The 18969-nt window shown below is 37.1% G+C and overlaps 1 protein-coding gene and 1 long non-coding RNA gene across 3 annotated transcripts; one reads left to right on the plus strand and one right to left on the minus strand.

The window, feature by feature from the left end:
• Positions 1–639: 639 nt before the first annotated feature.
• LOC110046247 (transcription factor HES-4-like) lies at positions 640–3840 on the minus strand. The gene is made up of 4 exons (XM_020751937.2): positions 3319–3840; positions 3116–3211; positions 2406–2493; positions 640–1928 (listed from the first exon to the last, which is right to left on the minus strand). Exons 1-4 carry the CDS (start codon positions 3352–3354, stop codon positions 1405–1407), a joined length of 744 nt encoding a protein of 247 aa, XP_020607596.2. The 5' UTR covers positions 3355–3840; the 3' UTR covers positions 640–1404.
• A 4827-nt stretch (positions 3841–8667) lies between these two features.
• Positions 8668–18076, plus strand: LOC149098395 (uncharacterized). Of its 2 annotated transcripts, none has more exons than XR_016203653.1 (3): positions 8668–8939; positions 11438–11518; positions 15099–18076. It is a non-coding gene; the product is annotated as an uncharacterized LOC149098395 (long non-coding RNA). The 2 variants fall into 2 exon arrangements; XR_016203654.1 differs by having other exon boundaries at positions 16385–18076.
• The last annotated feature ends 893 nt before the right edge of the window (positions 18077–18969 follow it).

Here is an 18969-nt window from a genome sequence, read left to right on the forward strand (position 1 = left end):
TCAATGCGATTCTTTCAGGTCTTAAGCTGTGATATATTTCTATGACAATCGAAACAATACGTAGAACAACTAACATTTCAATCTCTCGCGAGGGGTGGAAGACTATAATAAAATTGCAATTTCATTTTCATGAGAATTAAATCTCTGGAGATTGTGTATAATACGTTATTCAAATTCGTTTGCGTCAATGATCAAAAACTCGATCTGTGGCATTTAGGAGCGACATGTGTTTTTAAACAAGTCTTGCGTCAAAGCTTCTGTAAGGGAAAAAACTGTCAAAGAACTAATTTGTTCTAATTGTCGAAACCTAGTTTGTTTGTAATTCGATCTTTTTCACTGCATTCCTAACATTCTACATTGCTTAGGTCATTGTAAATACAATGGCGCAAAATGAGACTATGACGTCATCATTTTGCTGCATCAAGTTTAACCTCGTTCCCAGGCTCTCTCTCCTCTGTCTTCCTTGATTCTTTCTTCCAACGACCTAGGGAGGCAAAGGAGAGAGAGCCTGCGAACGGATTGCATCAAGTTGTGCAAAGATAGAGTTTGTTGGAACGAAGGTTTTGGAAAGGGGTAGCTTTAAAAATACGAACTTCGTAAAAACATAAATCCATGATTCAACATGACAAAGAAACAAAATACGAAGATAGCCAGCACATAGGCTGAATTTATTGACTTAATATAAGCATAAATAAAGATCCCATTTAATGAGAAAATTCTTTGTCTTCATCGAATATAAGTTAACTCTCCCATCTCCCAGACAACTTACACAGTAAGGAAAAGTGATTACTCGGCAATCATTTACAAATTAGAAGTAACGGAAGTTGCGAAAAATGTTAACAACCGTATTTTTTAAAAAAAATTTGAAAAATAATATTTAAATAGGTATTAAAACATCATTCAAGATTTTAAATAAACACATGACCAGGATATATGACGTACAAATTGTCTCTCCTTGATAAAAGGGTCAGTGATAAACGAATGAAGTATTTTGACTTCTTTAGAATATTGACGTTTTTTGATGTCAGGAATTCTAAAATATACTTTGTTATCTTGCGGTTTTTGGGATGTTGGAATAAAAATTTGCAATTATAGAAATCTGTGAAAGCTGCGCTTGAAATTTGAATCCAAATAAAATGTTGGATAAATAAGATACCCTAATAGCTTAATCATAGTTTTTAGCAGAATGTTTGAATTGCAAAATTATTAAAGAGCGGCGTACTAGACCTTATTGTTTACTCGTTAAAATACGAGTTTTCTTTTTTGTAGCTGAACCAGCATGAGAAATGTTGGCGGAAACATTAAAAAGGAAAAAAAATGTAGATCAGTCTTCAAGATGAAGGATAAGAATTGCAATGTTATCCACAAAATGCCACTGTTATTTGGTTTTCCATCGATTGTTTGTTAAGGCATGGGTTTCCAGTACAGGGACCTGGTATCTAAACCTAACGGCATGACTTCCGGCGGAGAGACGCCATGCTTTGGATCTTTACCAAATACGGGAAGGAAGTTAGGTTGCGTAGCAACAGCGGAGCCTGAATCCATCAAAAAAGGGTTAACTGTTGGCAAAAGAACTGCCACTTTGCCATTAGTTAAAGGATAAGACGCTAAATGATATTGAGTGGAGGGTAGAACGCCAGGGCTGTTTTGAGGAAGAAACGAGAAATTTGCTGGCGAAGACATTGAAATGGGTGGCTTGGGCAGTATGGGTTGATTGGGAAACGAGACTTGAGGCAGCTGTCCTCTTGTATCAGCGGCGTCCACCGGCTTAGTTACCAGGCAACGAGTCGCTAGGTGCTCTAAGAGCCTACTCCTAAGCGTAGAGTCAGTGTTTCCCAGGGCTGTCAGGACTCGAGTGATCTCTGATGCGCACTGATTGAAGCCCGCCCTATAGTTGGCCACGGACGCCGGATTTGAACTTGAACTACCTGTTGAAAGGAGCAAAGAAAAATTATATAGAGAGACGTTTGGTAACAGATTCATTATCGAGAACTTTGCATCTAATTAATGTGAAGGCTGGTTGTACAGCAGGGGACAAATTTAACACTGTAGACATTCACATGTAGCGAAGACAATGAATTCCTCATTTCGTTCACACAAGGGGTTCTGTTACAGACATAAAATGAGCTTTGACCGTTCACAGAAAAATATTTTCAACCCAGCGTTTCATCGTTAACTAACGATGCTGTCATACACTTACAAGAGGAATGCTTAACATAGATAGATATCAAGAGATATCTTTCAAGTTTCAGCTCAATGGAATATTTGACCTCATTGTGCATCAAACAATTAAACAACACAGTCTTTATACCGAAATAATGGTAAATCAAAATATCACGCCTTTTAATGGTAGTTATCTTAAACTTAGTACTATCTGCAAATGAACGAGGCAAGAACAAGCTAACCTGTGATTTGTTGATTTTTAAGATTTTTTAAATGTTGAACTGTCATTTCTAAAATATCAGCCTTCTCCAGCTTGGAATAGCACGAATTCTGAAAAAAAGTTTTTCAAAGAGATTATTAACAAAAACAAAGAAATAACCATATCTAAAACCTTGAGGGAACGTTTAATGGTAATCCCAGATAAATCTATGGAAATGAGGTAAGCTGCTTTGCTATGAATTAAAATTTTGCTTGAAAACATCGTTTTAAAATGCTTGTTGCTACTTTTTGCTATTAATGACATTAATGATCTCTCGATTAAGGCTCCCTTCCCTAAATCAAAGTTATCACTATTATATGTATCATGAAAACCTTGTCAATCAACAAAAAGTGATTGTTAGGCAGGGGATACTTAAAAAATTCAGCAGCAGTCCAAGCGAAAGCTTGGGAAAGTTATTTCAAGAATTTTTACTTTCTGAGGTCAAATGTTCAGTTGAAATCATGGTTAGCAATCAGTTAAACACGAAAACTACAGTACGTCTAAAGCTCCATAACTTTCTCATGGTGCGAAAGTAGTTTTAACATCGCCACAAAAATTAGAAGTTTTGAAAACTTTAAACTTTTCAGTAATTAATTAGCAGCCTCATATGAATTTTAAACAGTTTGCGAAAAGGACCAAAAATTCTTAAATAAAGCTGAGAAAGTTATTCCAAAGCTTCTAAATGGTACTTACATCTTTTTTCATGGCTTCCAGTATTAACGTTTTCAGTTCGTTTAAACTTTCGTTAATTCTTGCTCGTCTTCGTTTCTCCATGATCGGTTTTGACGCCTGAAGACGGAATTTCGAAAAGATTGTTGCATTTGTAAGTCAGTTACAAGAAGACGTCCTCAATGACAGGAAAATCAATGTTCCCAGCAAAAATGACTCTAACTCACTTTTCTGCGATCTTTCGATTTTCCTTCTTCGCTCATTTTTGCTTGAAATTGGATACCTGCGATCTCTGGCGACGACGGGCAACACAAAAGTCGTATAACTTTTCAAATTCGGACTTATCACGGGATTTTAAGAAGAATGTAAGCCTTTGTCTCCGCCTTTGTTTATGATAACCGAGGCATTGTAATGAGCGTGGGAAAAAGATCCACAATTCTCAACACACCCCTACTGTCCAATTAAAACCCGCTATCTTGTTTAAAAACAAGCACAGTCAACAATCCAAACCGGAGAAAACTATGTCGGGGCGAATTAAGGTCGTGAGAGTGCTGCCATCCGATTGGTCGAGGCACCGACCAGCACGCTTGAATGCTACGACTCGCGTGCGAAAAATAACACAACAACAATATATGGGCAGGTAAGTTCATTGCTGTGTAAAGCGTCTCCATAGTGTGGTCTACTAGGGTCGTGGGAACAGATCGCGCTGATTGGCCAGGCGGCTCCTTAGGTCTGTGTCGCAGCGTTTTGATGGTTTCACGGGTCATGTCCCTCGAAAGCGATCCTAGTTCCAGCGTCGTTGGACACGTTCCTGAATATTGTACACGGTGTAATGTTTCTATAAATAATAAGCAAACAAAGTGACATTATTTATACATCACACGAAAGCTCTGTCAGTTGATATTCTCTTAAACAAGAGTGAATGTCTTTTGGGTCAAGTGGGTGCATCAAATGAAGAAACGGAGAAACTTGCACTGTAAAACAGGCGAAACGACGTAAGAACATTCTGCTCCATTCAGTCACCGAAATTTCTCAAGGCTGCTGAAACGCAATTTTCATTTCTGCTAACGTAGCTATTTGAATACACGGCTTGTCATTAGTCCATTCAACCGCAACATGAGTGCGTTAATTGGTTAACTTATATTAAACTACTCCCTACATTACATCAGTTTGGCGTTGAAAAGAAATTAATAGAGCACTCGTGAACCGGTCCGACATCATCATTTGTTAGCTTGGATAATGCTGCGGCACACGGAACAAAGAAACAAATTCTTCAACAAGAAACTCAACTTGCATCTCTAATTATCCACGGCTGTTCTAAAAAGGCCCTATGCACACCAAATGTCATCCACTCACCCTCCCCGCCCGTCAACGAATACATTCTTTGATAGTTCAAATTTTGGTACTCCTAGAAAACGGTTTTAGTGTGCTGAAAAGATAACCTTATTTTAGAATACACATGTTTATACATGCCACCAAATGTCTGGTCTGAAATAAGCCACTCCCCCTTATTGTAATCCCTATTCTATTAGTACCCCTCGAGAACGGTTTCCACATAATCGGCTGAAGAGAATACTCATTCGTTGTTAGAATTCGTCGGTTTATATGGCTTGCAGGAGTGACTGCTGAGGGAAACGCTGACAGAAGTTCTTTTTGTGGGCTCACACGTGTACTCCTGCGCGCCTTGTTCCAGAGATTTATTACGCACTGGAATAACACAAACGCCATCTCGAACTCCACTTTTTACATGTTTTTTGTAATGTTTAAGACATCGCCAGCATTGCTTGAAAATATGACGTTCTTAATGCGGAATGTCCCTAAATAGACACCAAAAAAGAGCATTATGGCAAAACATTTTACATAACTCGATGGACGATGTTCAAATCTCTTAATTGAAGTTCAGTGTTAAAGGGATGTATTTGTCATAGATGAAGCAAGCATGGCTTTGCGTGCAAACATCACGGACTTAATAAATTATGTTAAAGCCGACATGGGAAATTAGACAAGAATTTCCTTCAGAATATTAAACAAAATTGTTTAATTACAATATGTAGGCGTTAAATTCCTTCATATTTAACGCGATAACTTGCCTCGACTTGTATCCATACGAAAAACATTTTGCTGTAAAATTGAAGATGTGACAATATTATAATTATTGCTGGCTTCATTAATGAGGAATGTCTACTGTAAAGTAACACAGTTCAAAAATAAATCGGAAAAAAAAATTGATTTCATTCAAACCACTATTTCGCAGAGTATTGCTTAGTTTAGTTTGTGAAGATTCGAATGACGTTTATCCAAACGTCATCAGGGAACACTTTGCGTTTTTTAAATTGTTCATAACATTGCTTTTAATTGGCTAAGTCACTAAAATTGGGCCACGGAGAACCTTTACATTGAGAAAGATGTTGGCTTTACAAGTAATTTCTGTGGTCACACAATAGCTCCGACCTCGTTTAATTTCGTTACGTGAAATAACCATTTAGTTTGCAGTCGCAATGTTTTTGCGAAATCTCGATTGGGTCGTTTAACATAAAGCTGGAATATTCTTCAAGGAGCAAGCTATTTTAATTATGTCTCAATGATTATTTCTCAATCGTAAAGTAATTTAACTGAACGTTTTTTCTGCAGACCTGGTGAATGAATGACATGAGACTTAAAGCTAAGAATCGCGATACTCGTGTTAGTCTTTATACAGCTCCAATAATGTTGGTCAGAAGTATGGTACTATGATTCAATTGACTGGTTCAGAATTAATTAAAGTTCATGTATTCTAGAACAAAGAGTACAAGGTTTTTTTTACTAAATTGAATCACTCCCGTTGTTATCCCTGCAGTCATACAGAAAGACAACTTTGTTGACCTTTATTGTGCTGTTATAGGGAATGGAAGTATATCGATAAACTTCCATATCGTTGTAAAAAAAAAGCAGAGCTGATGGAAAAGAAATATGGAATAAAAAATATGTAGATTAAATGAACAGGTTTCAAAAACGGAAATTACTACGCATCGCTTCAGGCAGGTCTACGTGTGTAGGCAGCAGAAGTTGTAGACATTTTAGCGAAATCAGTTGCATCTCAAACTAATTAAGGCAGACATACAGACAGTATTCATTGTGCAAGATTCTTTAAGTTACGATTGAAAAAAACACAGTATTCGAATTAAACAACGTGGTTGGATTTTTTGGAGTTAAGTTAGAAAATGACTGAGTTAATTAAAAGGATGCCAATGAACAAAATAAGAAAGTCAGCCATGTTTATTGAGTTCTCTAGAACGTTGAAAACGCCTCCATGCGATAATTAATTTAACCTTTCATTATAACTGGCGTGTAAACTGAACAAAGAATCCCCGGCGTTTTTTAATATAGGCATTGAAAATCAACTGCCGTAAAAGTTTTGTCCCTTCAGGTCCTTCGATCAAGCAAGGAGAACTGAAGGCAGTTAGCTTGTCCGTGATTTCGGCTAAATAACGAAGAACCGAGATCGATCGTGAAGTTTAATAGGCAAATTGTGATTGCTTTAAATACATCTATAGCAAAATAAAGCAGAGATTTTACTTAGCACAACAAGTAGCAGGGAAGAAATTAAGAAAGGGAGGAGCAAAACGAAATTATGGCAACGAGAAAGCACTGAAACGGAAAATTAGGAACACCAGCAGCTGGAACGGAGCACGAGGTGAGGAACAAGGAATCGAGAAAGCAAGGAGTGGGGAACGAGGAACGTAGAGACGGAAATTAAACAAAAAAAGCAAATTCTATCAGCCAACTTAAACTGGAGAGGGAATTAAAGCACACAATATAAAGCATGAGACGGAATGATGGGCATAAACCGGACCTATCACACGTGGAAACCTTGACTATTTGACTATAACAACATGACAAAATTGTGAAAAAAGACATTCACGATACTGATCGAAAATATCATTTTCAAATCCTATGAATACTAAATAGTTATGCTGTGACTGCTCCGAAAGCAGGCTGCAAACAAGCTGCTGATGTTTTTTAATCTCTTTGGTGACACCAATATATACTATGAGAGTGGTTAATTTATAATTGTATTCCGGAAAAAGGCAAACGCACCTTTTCAAAAGTTGTTCTCGGCCTTTGTGAAACGAGTTCTTTTATACTCTGGCCAAGAAGCTTTTGGAAACTGTTTGTGAAATTCGAAAATCCATTTAAGTCGTTGTCGGTGCCCAATCGGAAACGCCGAGGAATTTCCGTAATTCGTCGTTCATACATGAATCTCGCACCACAGGGAGCTCATTCAACAAGTGTTTGTGGCTTCTACGCACTAAAATATAAAGAAATGTTTAGTTAAAAGGCACAGTGTTACCATGATCTGTTATTATCACAGTAGTGCTTTGGCTCATAGCCAGTGAACTGGCTCTTTAATGGAGCATATTGTCAAGACCTCGAGCGCATAAAAACGAGCTCGATACCGAGGGCCAATATTTTATTCATTCCAGCTCGATCCCAAACAAGCTTCGGTTAACAGAGGAGGATACTTAGGACTTATGATACAAGATTTCAGTATCACTTGATTGAAATCTTTTAAAAGAACATCCAATAATCATGGGCCAGACCTGAAGCGCGCAATTCTACGTGAAAGTCGACCTCATGCCCGACGTTGAGGTTTTCAAAAACAAAAGAAAAGAAAAGAGAAGAAAGGAAAAGAACGTTGGAAGAAACAGAGGGACAAAAGAATTAAGTTAACCCAGTCCTGAGTAAGTAAAAGTAAGCCATAAAACTACAAGAAAACCGTCAAGAGTGGGCGCGAGGGATAACTGCCGGACAGTGTGCTGTCCGATATACTTGGAAAATATATTGCCCCTGTAATAGGGTAATCTGATTGGTTGATCCAAGTGCTTAATTGACCGCTGTATTGTAGTATGCCCGCTCGAGAAGAAACCACAGCACTGGATCGAGTTAGTTCTTTTCGCCGATCGGGGAGTTAGTCATGTAATTATGAATATGTCATGAAACCATAACGTAACATACCGATTCAGTCACATTTAATCTAGAACTGTATCCCAAACTTGACGAACTTTCCCAGGTCGAACCTGAGAGCAAATAATCCATGTTAAATATGCTATTTATGGTGTTCTTGCTTGATTACGTCACATGCCCAAAATTCACCCCGCTTGTGCGAAATTTTCTCAGTTCTTGCACTTTCGTGTTATTTTCTCTTGGGTATGTAATATATCAAACCCGAAAGACCGTGTTTGAGCACAAAGAAGAAGAAGAGAGCGGAGTAGCGGAGTATTTTTGACGAACTTCAAGGTATTTGGAACTACACTGAGAAAGCAAATTTGCACGATGGTGCGATTTGACTACAACTACAAGGATTCATTTTGTATTCAATTAATTATTTAAATCGCCAATTCTTTTCATCTTTGCTTTGGGAATTTGTTATTGATACCATGATTTATATTGAAAACCGAGGCTTGCTCTGGTGAGATGTCGGCACGCATAATTATGGTAGCCTGCTGTGCAGACACTCTTTGGCCTCGTCACGCTATCTCTAGACTAGTACTGTTCACAGTCCCCTATTTTTCCGTGAGATCGTAGATGTCCTGGATGTCGATCGTTGAGTTCTGTAGCGTTGCACTTTCGTCCTGCGTGGCAGACATGTCTAACACCTTTTGACCAATTGTATGTGTTGTTGTTTCTTCCAATGAAAATGCGTTGTGATCGTGTCCTCTGAGATTATTTTACTAGGGGACGGGACGGTGTTTGCCAGTTGAAAGCTCGAAACCTATCGATTGTGACTTTTATCGTGAGGGTGTTTTGCCGGATCTTTCTGCATGTTCCGAAACACATTTACAGCTGCCTTTGAAGCCTAATATTGTTGGTAAGAAGCTTTGTGAAGTGTAGTGTATTGTATTATGTTGTTTGTAGAAATGGAGTGAGCAATTTATATGGCTCAAGTCTACGAAGCCATTTCGACATGTTCATCAGCAATCTAAGTTTTGTTGATCGTGTTGCTTTCAAGCGGCACGAACTAAGCTGGCACTAGTTTGTATAGTCCACACTGTTGTGTTTTGAATTTTGCAATTAAGATCTGCCTCCGTCACGGGCATAAAGAAGCGCTGTCGTGCAGACAGAGCAAATTTTCACTCAGCTTATTACCACCTTGTATCGCCAAATGCCACCAAATATACAGCTTAGTTGGATAAAAATGCTATAGAGCAAAGCAAAAACAGTAGTTTCGAAATAATGTGCAGGATTGCAAGGATTAAAATTGGTTACAGTTCAAGAAATTTGAGTTTAGTTCAGGATGTCAAGAAATCGAGTTTACCATTCTTGTGACAGTTTGAACTTTCGAGCCTTTATTTTGTCTGGTATTTCTTTGCTTCTATCAGTATTGGGAATGATTTCTACCGATGTTAAAGTAAACTTAAAAGTAATCTCCTGGGCACAATCATAAAAACAAATGCACAATACATTTCCCTGAATGTTTCCTACCAAGCACAGTCTCTAAAAATAAATTAAAATAGGTCACCATGCTTGCAAAAGAGATATGATGTACCAGTCTTACCCTATTTTGCCAGGTCTTTTAAATAGTACTATTCATTTATTTTATCACTCCGCATTACATTTTGCGGTGGCTGGAAGGTACAGTTTTTTGGTGAACTTTGATAGGCATACATGAATTTTTGAGCATAAGGAACAACATAATAAACAACTTATGCAAAAGAATCGAAAATAATCCAAGTGACATACAATCCATGAGTAATGATTTTGTTTTTGATGCTATTGAATAAGTGTAAAATTCTGCGCTTGAAGCGTTCGCAATATAGTGCTAAGGAATCACCAGTTAAGGTCAGGGTTGTTTTTCCTTCTGTTCTTCTTTTCCTCTGTTGTTGACTTGCTACCTTTAAGCTGTTTGTTACGAAGCAGTGTTTTGTAGACACGCAGTGTGTATAGTCATCATGTGAGGCTGCTTCAAGAAGTGCTTGCCTAGGTTTCCTTTTCTATGCGGCTGGTCCAATTAGTACATATTATAGTTCACCACTGAATTTTCTCTGATTCTTATTAGTTTAAATTGATCACGTGACGCAATAGTGTTCATCCGTGGAGAGACGCTATCAGCCCATAGTGCCTGTCTGAGGAAAATACCCGGATGGATAGTACTCGTCCGTGTCAATGTTTCTGTAAAGAAACGGGCTTACAGAAAGTAAACAATTGAAATATATTAAGTGGGTTTTTGTCTGTTTTCTTTTTCAAATTTTACATTTGGCTTCAACGACCTTCCATGGCTTTCATCTAAAAAAGTTGAAAATAATTCAATATGAATTTTGAACTGGTGCGCGGAAGAAAATTTAGTGGTGAACGATAAAGACAATAGAGTGTTTATGTCTCGGAACTATCGGTTGATAGTTGTCCCTTGAAAATTTGATGTTCTTAAGACTAGCATATTTGTTTTAAGAACATCAAATTTCCATGGGGCAACTATCAACCAATAGTTCCTCGACAGAAACTCCCTATTGTTTAAATTGGGATACATGCCAATACCTTGTCATGTCTTCATTAGGTAGCATTGCCATTATCTCTTTGTGCCAGCTCTTGTGTGAGGAACATTGCCATTCTTGTTATCTTCTGGAGAATTTATTCATGTTTTTGGATACTTGGGTTTTTTTTGTTCTTTTGATGTAAAAACAATTAAAGAAGGAGAAAACGGTTTGTTCATCTACTTGTATTTTTATTCTCAAGGATGTCTTTTATCTCTTGGTAAATATATATGGGTTATTGACCAAGTGTGAGGTCAAGATGGCTGGATATTGGCCAAGTTCATTCTTTGCGAGTTTATGGACCGAGACGGAGTCGAGGTCCATAAACTCGCAAAAAAAGAACGAGGCCAATATCCAGCCATCTTGAACAAACAAGCTTGGTCAATAAAGGATTTATTATATGGCTTTCGGGGAAATTTTTCTTGCGGGACACGGTAGGTAGTCCCAAGCGGGCAAGATAGCTCCATCTTGCCTGCTCGGGTAGCCAATCACAGCGCAGGATTTGATTCATCTTGCCTGCTCGTGGAGCTAGCCATATAATAAGATGTAGTTCTCACCAGCTAAACTTTGCCACTAGAGATTCAGTCTGTTCTGTTTTGGTTTCATTGTCAGTTGAAATAGACTTTAAAAACCTAGGTCTTGATAAGATAGTCATACTCTTGCAGTTGTTTTTGATTGAATTTTGTTTTCTTTTAAATTTCCCTTTACTGAGGAACAGCTTTTAATCTACAAGGCTGTACATGTATGTTATTTTAAAACAGTCAGTGTAACTTAAAATATAATTGCATTTGTATGATTTTGTGTTTAACAATAATGCTTTGAATTTCTGTTTTTGCAGTAATGGATGATCATCATGGGTTGGATGAGGGAAAACATGCACAAACCGAAGAAAGTCGTAGTAGAGAAGGAACTAGGGATGGTGAGCATCAGCCCTTACCATGATATGTATCAGTTGCCATGCATTGATAACTTTTTTAGAGTTGTGTCTTGCCAAAATAATTCATTTTTTTGTTACCTGTACGTAATTGGGTCTTAACTGTACTGGCAGCACTTTCTCAAGAATTTTAGGGCTTATGTCCTCATATTATACTTCAATATCTGGTTAGCTTATGAGTTTTTTCTTGTACACTAAGTACTCCAGCAATACTAAGAAGAACATTGCAAACCAAATGTGTTAGAGGAAGCCAACTTTTATGTATTAGAGAAAGCCAACTATTATGTGTTAGAGAAGGCCAACTATTTTTCAAAACACATCTTCTTCGCACCTGGATAAATTAGCCAGTTTCTAGTTTTTAATTCTTTTTCATCCCTGCTATGAAGGCTTAAAATTTAGCACAGGGAGTGTTTAGTAGATGGAGTTTCAAAATCTTAAGGAAGAAGTGATTGTACAGTACCACGTTAATGCACAGCTTATTATTCTTGTGTATCCATTAAACTAGTCAACAACCCATTGTCCCCAATAGAACAAAATAATTTTGTTTTTAAAATTGATATAAAATAAAACTCTCAACTTACTGGTAGTTTGGGAGGTTCTGTGGTATATTATAGGTTAAGGTATAGATGTATGGCAGTGATACAAGCAATTTTTGCTGCATGTTACACAGAAGATATTTGCATATCATATGTAGTTACTCAAGCATTTGTCGCAGTGCACATATTTTTTCTATTCTTTGTTGTGACTCTTATTTAAAACCCCAAAAGCTGTGAACAAGACAGCTTGTAGGAAGTTGAGCTTTCTGTGTTAGCAAATGACAACCTTAACTTAAATGACAAAACTGGTAAACCATACATGACAATTGCCCCTACTGTATTCTACATGTATACTTACAGCCTGCAAAGCACTCACTTTCTTTCCTGCAATGGTTTGGGGCACAACAAACATAAATGAATTAAGAGAGGTTGAGGAGTCGAGGAGGCAGAATAAAGAAAACTTTTGGATGCCGCAAAGCTCTTAGAATGAGCTTGACGGCTATTAATGCAGTGTTCGACACTAACTTTCTTGCTAATTTGCCCTTAGGGCAACTAGTTCTGTTTTTGTTGGTTCCCCGTGTGTCTTTTTAGTTGCCTACCTGGTAGACTTTTGTTGCCCATTAGCACTCACAAGAAAATTTCAACTTGCAGAAATGCTCAACTTTTTTATAAACTTGCCTTCTCGTTTTGGTGTTGCAACAGTGATTCATTGGGTGATTAATCAGTCATAGAGCACAACCCTCACAAGATTTTAAACATCCACGAACTGTGCCCACACATTTTGATGAGACTCCACTTTTCTAACAAATAGACCCAGTGAAGCACTTTTACTGGTCAAATACAATGAACCAACTGTCATGAATGAAAACATAATTCATGCCCAGAAGCACATCATTATCATTAATATTATTGTTATTATTTTTGTTGTCATCGTTGTTGTTTTTATTGCTATTTTTATTTATTATTATTGTTATTATTAATAATTGTCTTTTTAACTATATATTAAGGAATGGCAAAAAGATGGCTCAGCCTGTACCTGTAGTGCCTATTTTGTATTTGTAATCATAGATTAATAAAACTGCTTCTCTTCCTCACCAGAGATCAGTCGGGGAGTAGCTTACAATCCTGACAACAGTGCCCCATTTCTTTTTGAGTCACAACAGTAAAACTTATAGCCAAAATGTTGCCGTACCGTACAATTTGTGTGGAAAGACTTTGACACAAAAGTTATTTCCAAATACTGTTGCAAAATGCATCTTTGAATATTCAGTGAGGTTATCAAGCATTTTATAGTATTTTAAGAACTAGGGATTAATGCTTTTTATGGTTCGCATGATCACTAATCGCCTAGCCACTTTTATTTAGCAAGCTTTGGGGCAAGCTCCTCACAAAATTTGGGTTCATGGCTTGTTTTGGAAATGAGAGTCAATTGTAGAAACTTTCAGTGAATGTTAGAGTTGAGTTAACATGTCATTGACCTTTAAGTTAATACTTCTAAACTTCTGCTCAAATGATTTCCCCAAAATTTGGGCATGGTTTGTATTAAGTCAGAATAAGCTGGTTCCAGAAATTGAGTAAAAGTATGCCAGCAAAATTTTTTTTACTGGTAGTGTTGTCCAAAAAATGGGGTCCAGTCAAACACCAGTAAGAATAAAAATATTTCCCCCAGTAAATAGAATTAACTAACATTATCACCGAGTGGAACACAAAATATTTCCCAAAATTTCTTAGCCAACACTTCAAAGCCCCAAAATTTATGTTGCAAACTTTGATATGGGGTAGTGTGCCCACAATAACTGCAGAACCACCTTAAGTAATGATGAAATGGAATCAATAGAATAACCATGATAAGAATGGTGTTATCCTTTTGATACAATATTAATAACAAACAGTGGGGCTTGACTTTTCAAAATTACAGAAAAACTCAAATTGCATCTAGGGCCACCAGATCACAGTTTTCAAGCAACATACATTTAAATAGAAAGGAATTGTTAGCCAAATTAACTTTAACTAAAAATAACAGGCACTTTTTAAAAATAAAGTGGTTTGCTATTAAACAGTTAAAAAACAGTTCCTTTATATTGCTATATGTAGAAACATAAAAAATGAAAAGGGTTTGTCAAACACAACTCAATACACCACCACCACCCACATAAATTATGATACTCTCCCATGTAGATGTGGAAGGAAAACACCTTGTTTTCACTCTAAGAGGAACTGGAGTTTGCAAGCCCTGACAGCAAGCCCTGACAGTTGTTCAGATTGGTTTCTTTGGAGTTAATGACAATAAATTGATTAACACCAAATTAATTAAGAGAGCACTCGACAACCAAATTGATGGCATTTTGTTGGGTCCTTCATTAGGCCGTTGTTGTTGTTTTTTTTTATCATGACAGAACTCAAAAATGATATTGTTCGTAAAATGCTTGACAGTGGCCTTATAAATGAGTAGTTTTATGGACGTTATTTTGAAGATATGCTGTTGATGGACAAACCAAATAAATCTGACATGTTTTACAGTCAACAAATTTGAAGATGGCTTGATCCATTTCCTGGACATTTCTCTGAAAAGAACATCCATTGACATTTATAGGAATCACACAAACACTGGACAGAATGTCTTGTTTTCTAGTCAAGTACGTTGACTTGCCAAAATTACTTGGGTTAGGCCTTGTTGCACCAGGCTTCTCGTATATGTGAAATAGACTCTCTCATTCAGAAACAAAGAACAATGATGAAAACGTTCTGTTAGGGAATGGCTTTCCTAAATCTGTGGCTTCTAATCTTGTGAGGTGTTTCAGACACAGTAGCTCGGAACCTAGAACATCTTATCCCAATGACAACAAGACTATGAGTTTTAAGGATTTTAAATTCTAATGTGGGGTTTAGGACTGGCACTAGTTTTGCTAGGCTAATGATGTAATTTTGAAAGCAGATGGGAGCTCCTCTGGGGGCCTGTCCAGGAATCCCCATCAATGTCCCAGACCAAAAATGGCATGTGCTTTTAGCTATTACTTCATCTCATGCAGGAAGGAAGTGATGTCTGAACAGTTTTCATTGAAGTGCCTTGAAACCAGAACCAGAGTATTAACAATATTACAAACAACGCAACAAAGAAAGTACAGGATGCAAAACAGAGCACAGTGATGCAAACCCAAATGCAAGTTAATTTTGAAATCAAATTGAAAATTGCTATGTAGAGTGAGACGGGTAACTGCAATCACAACTAGTGGTTTGCTATTTGCGTGAAAAATTAGCAGACATTAAGTTGAAGGAAGTGAGTTTATAGAGAAGTCCATTTGCATCATGTTAATCAAAAACTGGTTTTCTTAGTTAGGTATAGAAGTACAGTATGGTAATAAGTAGTTTCTTAGAAATCGATTTTGAAATAAAAACTAGCGCTAAAAAGTCACGACGTTTCGACCTCTACGAGGTCATTTTCAAGTGAGTAAATTTTCTACAATAGCATATAGCCATAAATATGTTAAAAACAACTTATAATAGATAAAAATGTGGCGAACGCTAAAATGTGATAAAATATGTGAAAAAGTGTTAAAAATATACAATGGAAAAATAAAATAATTTTAGCAAGAATTGCTCTAAACAAATAATTGGGCGCGAATTGAATCGCACTGTTTGTTTAGCATTGGTTTCAGTTCTTTGATAAAAAAAAAAAACATTTCAAAATAAGGTAGCCAAATTTGTTCTGACACTTTCTTAAGATTCGAAAACTCTGTGCGATGTCTTCTGGCTCCATATCGTGCTGCTCTCTGAGGTGGTTTCCGATTGCCGATCCTTTGTGTTCTTCAATTCGTTGGTGTAGGTGTCGGCACGTGTAACCGACAGCCTGCATCACACAGGCCACACTGAAATGAATACACCACGTATTGTTGACTAACAAGAGGCTGCTTGTCTTCCCTGACCTTAATTTCATCCTTGATCTTTCTACTTGTGTAAACTGGGTTAATATCTGCGTTGATCTTCCGACTGAGGTCAGCCAGCTGTTTACGTACTACGTTTGCAGATTTCTGGTCCTTGTAGGGCAACACGATTCTGACTGGGGCTTCTCTTTTATCAACCACTCGAGTATGTGAATCATCGGACACTTTTGATTCAATAAATCTGCGAATGATTGACTGCACAAGGTCGTCAGGATAGCACAGTCGGGAAAAGATCTCTTTAAGGCGTTCACATTCCTCGTGAAAAAACTTCCACTTTCAAAATACAGTATGAATATTCATAATTTGAATTATAATAATATTACTGTTGTACTTTAGATTGTAATTCCAATGCTCTTTTTAAAAACTGATTTCAGTTTCATTAGGTAGTTTGGTGCTTTGGGCCCAAAACAGCAGCCTGAAAACGGTCCTTGTAAGTTGACAAGCCCTTGAATAGCCAGGAAGTTTCAAGAAATGGGCCCTAAAGAGGCAAAGGGCCGACTTCAGACACAACTTAAAGCGAGTTTCAATTAGTCCAGCAAATTTATTTCACTTTCCGTAGGAGGAAGGTAAATTCCTAAAGATAAACATGAAACGAATTACTACAAATAACTAACTGAAGACGGCAGAAAACTAAGAGGAAAACACAAACAGACGATAAACTAAATGGCTTACCAAAATGCTGGCAACGGGGTTCAGGGAACCAAGAAGATACAAGTGTACCGGACGATAAACTAGCACTAAACGAACATGAAAGGATAACACAAATATATACGCAACGAAAGCTACATACGACGCGAGAAAAAAAGCATGCAGAATGTGAAAAAATACATAAACATACGGAACAAAAAAGGACACAAAGAAAACACGAAATAGCCGTAACAGGCCCCTTCACAGAAAGTTTCAGTTTTCCACAATATTGTTGTGTCTATTAATGAAGTAAATCCATCTCCATATTTTTAATAGCCTGGCCAAACCATACCTGGAGGCATTAGATGATATGATCGATGATGAGGAGGGGGAGTTAGAAGAAGACAAAGAAGAAGAAGAAGGACAAGAGGATTAAGAAGAACAAGACAATGATGATGAACACCTCTACAGAAAGTTAATAGAGGATGAGTTTAGTGACAGTGATAAAATCAGTATTTATTTCGTAGATTTTTTAAATTTTCATCAGGATTTCCTTAACAGATGTATTAATAAGTAATAATTAAGTAAATAGAGGATGAGTCTGAAATTGTTTTGATTGTTCTACATTTACAACAGCTTATTCAAATTAGCCCAAGCTCAAAGGCTGAAGAAAATATGCCATTACTCTTTTTTTACTAAATGAACCACAAATCACTGTGTTGCCTGTGACTAGTTTGTTGGATCTAGATTTAAGGGACAAAAGAGTGACAGAACTTTTCATCTTTGTAATAAGAACCCAGCCACAGTCGTGCCTGACTAACTGTGTCCACCTTCCTTGGTTTAAATAAGCTAATCAAAATGCATGAATGGTGAAAATATCAAGCATCATGTAACCTGTTGATCAGTCGACAACTCCACCTTTCACATTTCTTTTCATAATTTGGATTTGCCAGATTTGAATGGAAGCCATAGGAAAGTTGTTGAAAACATGTCAAAAAACGAAAAAAAATTAGTTTGGTGGTCTGTGTTAGAAGTGCACCACTGTAAATGCAATGATAAGTATTATATTAGTATGTCCAAAAGGCATTTATCTGTCAAAAATAGAATTTCTCAAACTAATTCTAACTTTGGTTACTTTGCCTTTGTAACAATACAAATCTAAAGATTATAGTGGTTTTACAACACAGGCTAAAAACATGCCCTAAAATATAATTTTCGAAAATGTTTGGATTAAGCAACGGTTTGTATCATACGTGAGCATTGCAGATAATTCAAGCCAATTAATTCAAGGTCACAAGTCAGATTGTTTTGGTTCGCCCGTGTGTAGAAAGATCTATAAGATTCCAGTTGATAGTGATAATGGTAATTATACCTGCTCATGAAAACACCAGTTGTATAAATTCCAGTCTAGCCATAAATAAATAAAAAAAGATTTGTAATCTTCTTTGTCATAACTGAATTATGTTATTGAACTAGTATGAGGTCCGTGTTGGTAAAACATTGGTCGAGTTCTTCGCCTTGCAATGTTACGGCGAGATCCATAGACTTGTTAAAAAAAGAAATACCCATATCAGTATCCGACTTAAGTTTCATTCCATGTTCAATGCTAAATTCCTGAGGGGTGTGCCTACAAACGAGGACTAACAATAGAGCTATAAATCAATGAACATAATAAATCCCTCTAAGATTCTCTAACCGAAACAAGTGATAGGTTGAGGTATCACTGAATTCCTAATTTTCAACCTTCTGCTTTCATTTCATCGTCTCTCCCGGTTAATAACACGTACCCGTTGTAGCTAGTTCCAGCCGATCCCAGGAATGCAAATCTCATTAGCAGTCAGTGCTCTCTCTGATAACCATAACGAGTACTTTTAAGGGTATCAAGTCTTATATCGGAGGTTCGGTGATATTTCTTTCTAACAACAAAAACTGAAATAGTGTTCAACATAACCTTGCTCAGCACGTTTGCGAAAATCTATTGGTTCCTTTCAAAGGTTTCTTTAAGAGCACTCGGCTAACCTCCAGGTACGATTTCCGTACAGCGCCATACATTAATTATGTATGCAACTATCTCAAACTATCACATTATACTCAAACAGCAATCGTGAAAAGAACGAGTCAGTCAAAAAATTGCATGCATAATTAATGTAAGGGGTGGTGCGAAAATTTTGCCAACCTCCCTGCAAAAATAAGAGAGCCCCTCTGCCAGTTTTGTCCACATAGTATAATTTCCACAGACAGAATCGCTATGATTACGATGACGACCACAAAGCGCTTTGTGGTGCATTGAATAGGCCACAAAGCGCTTTGTGGTGTTTTGAATAGGCCACAA

This window comes from Orbicella faveolata, unplaced genomic scaffold (genome assembly GCF_042242905.1).
Source record: "Orbicella faveolata isolate gen_17 unplaced genomic scaffold, um_ofav_v1 contig_46, whole genome shotgun sequence".
Taxonomy (NCBI): domain Eukaryota; kingdom Metazoa; phylum Cnidaria; class Anthozoa; order Scleractinia; family Merulinidae; genus Orbicella; species Orbicella faveolata.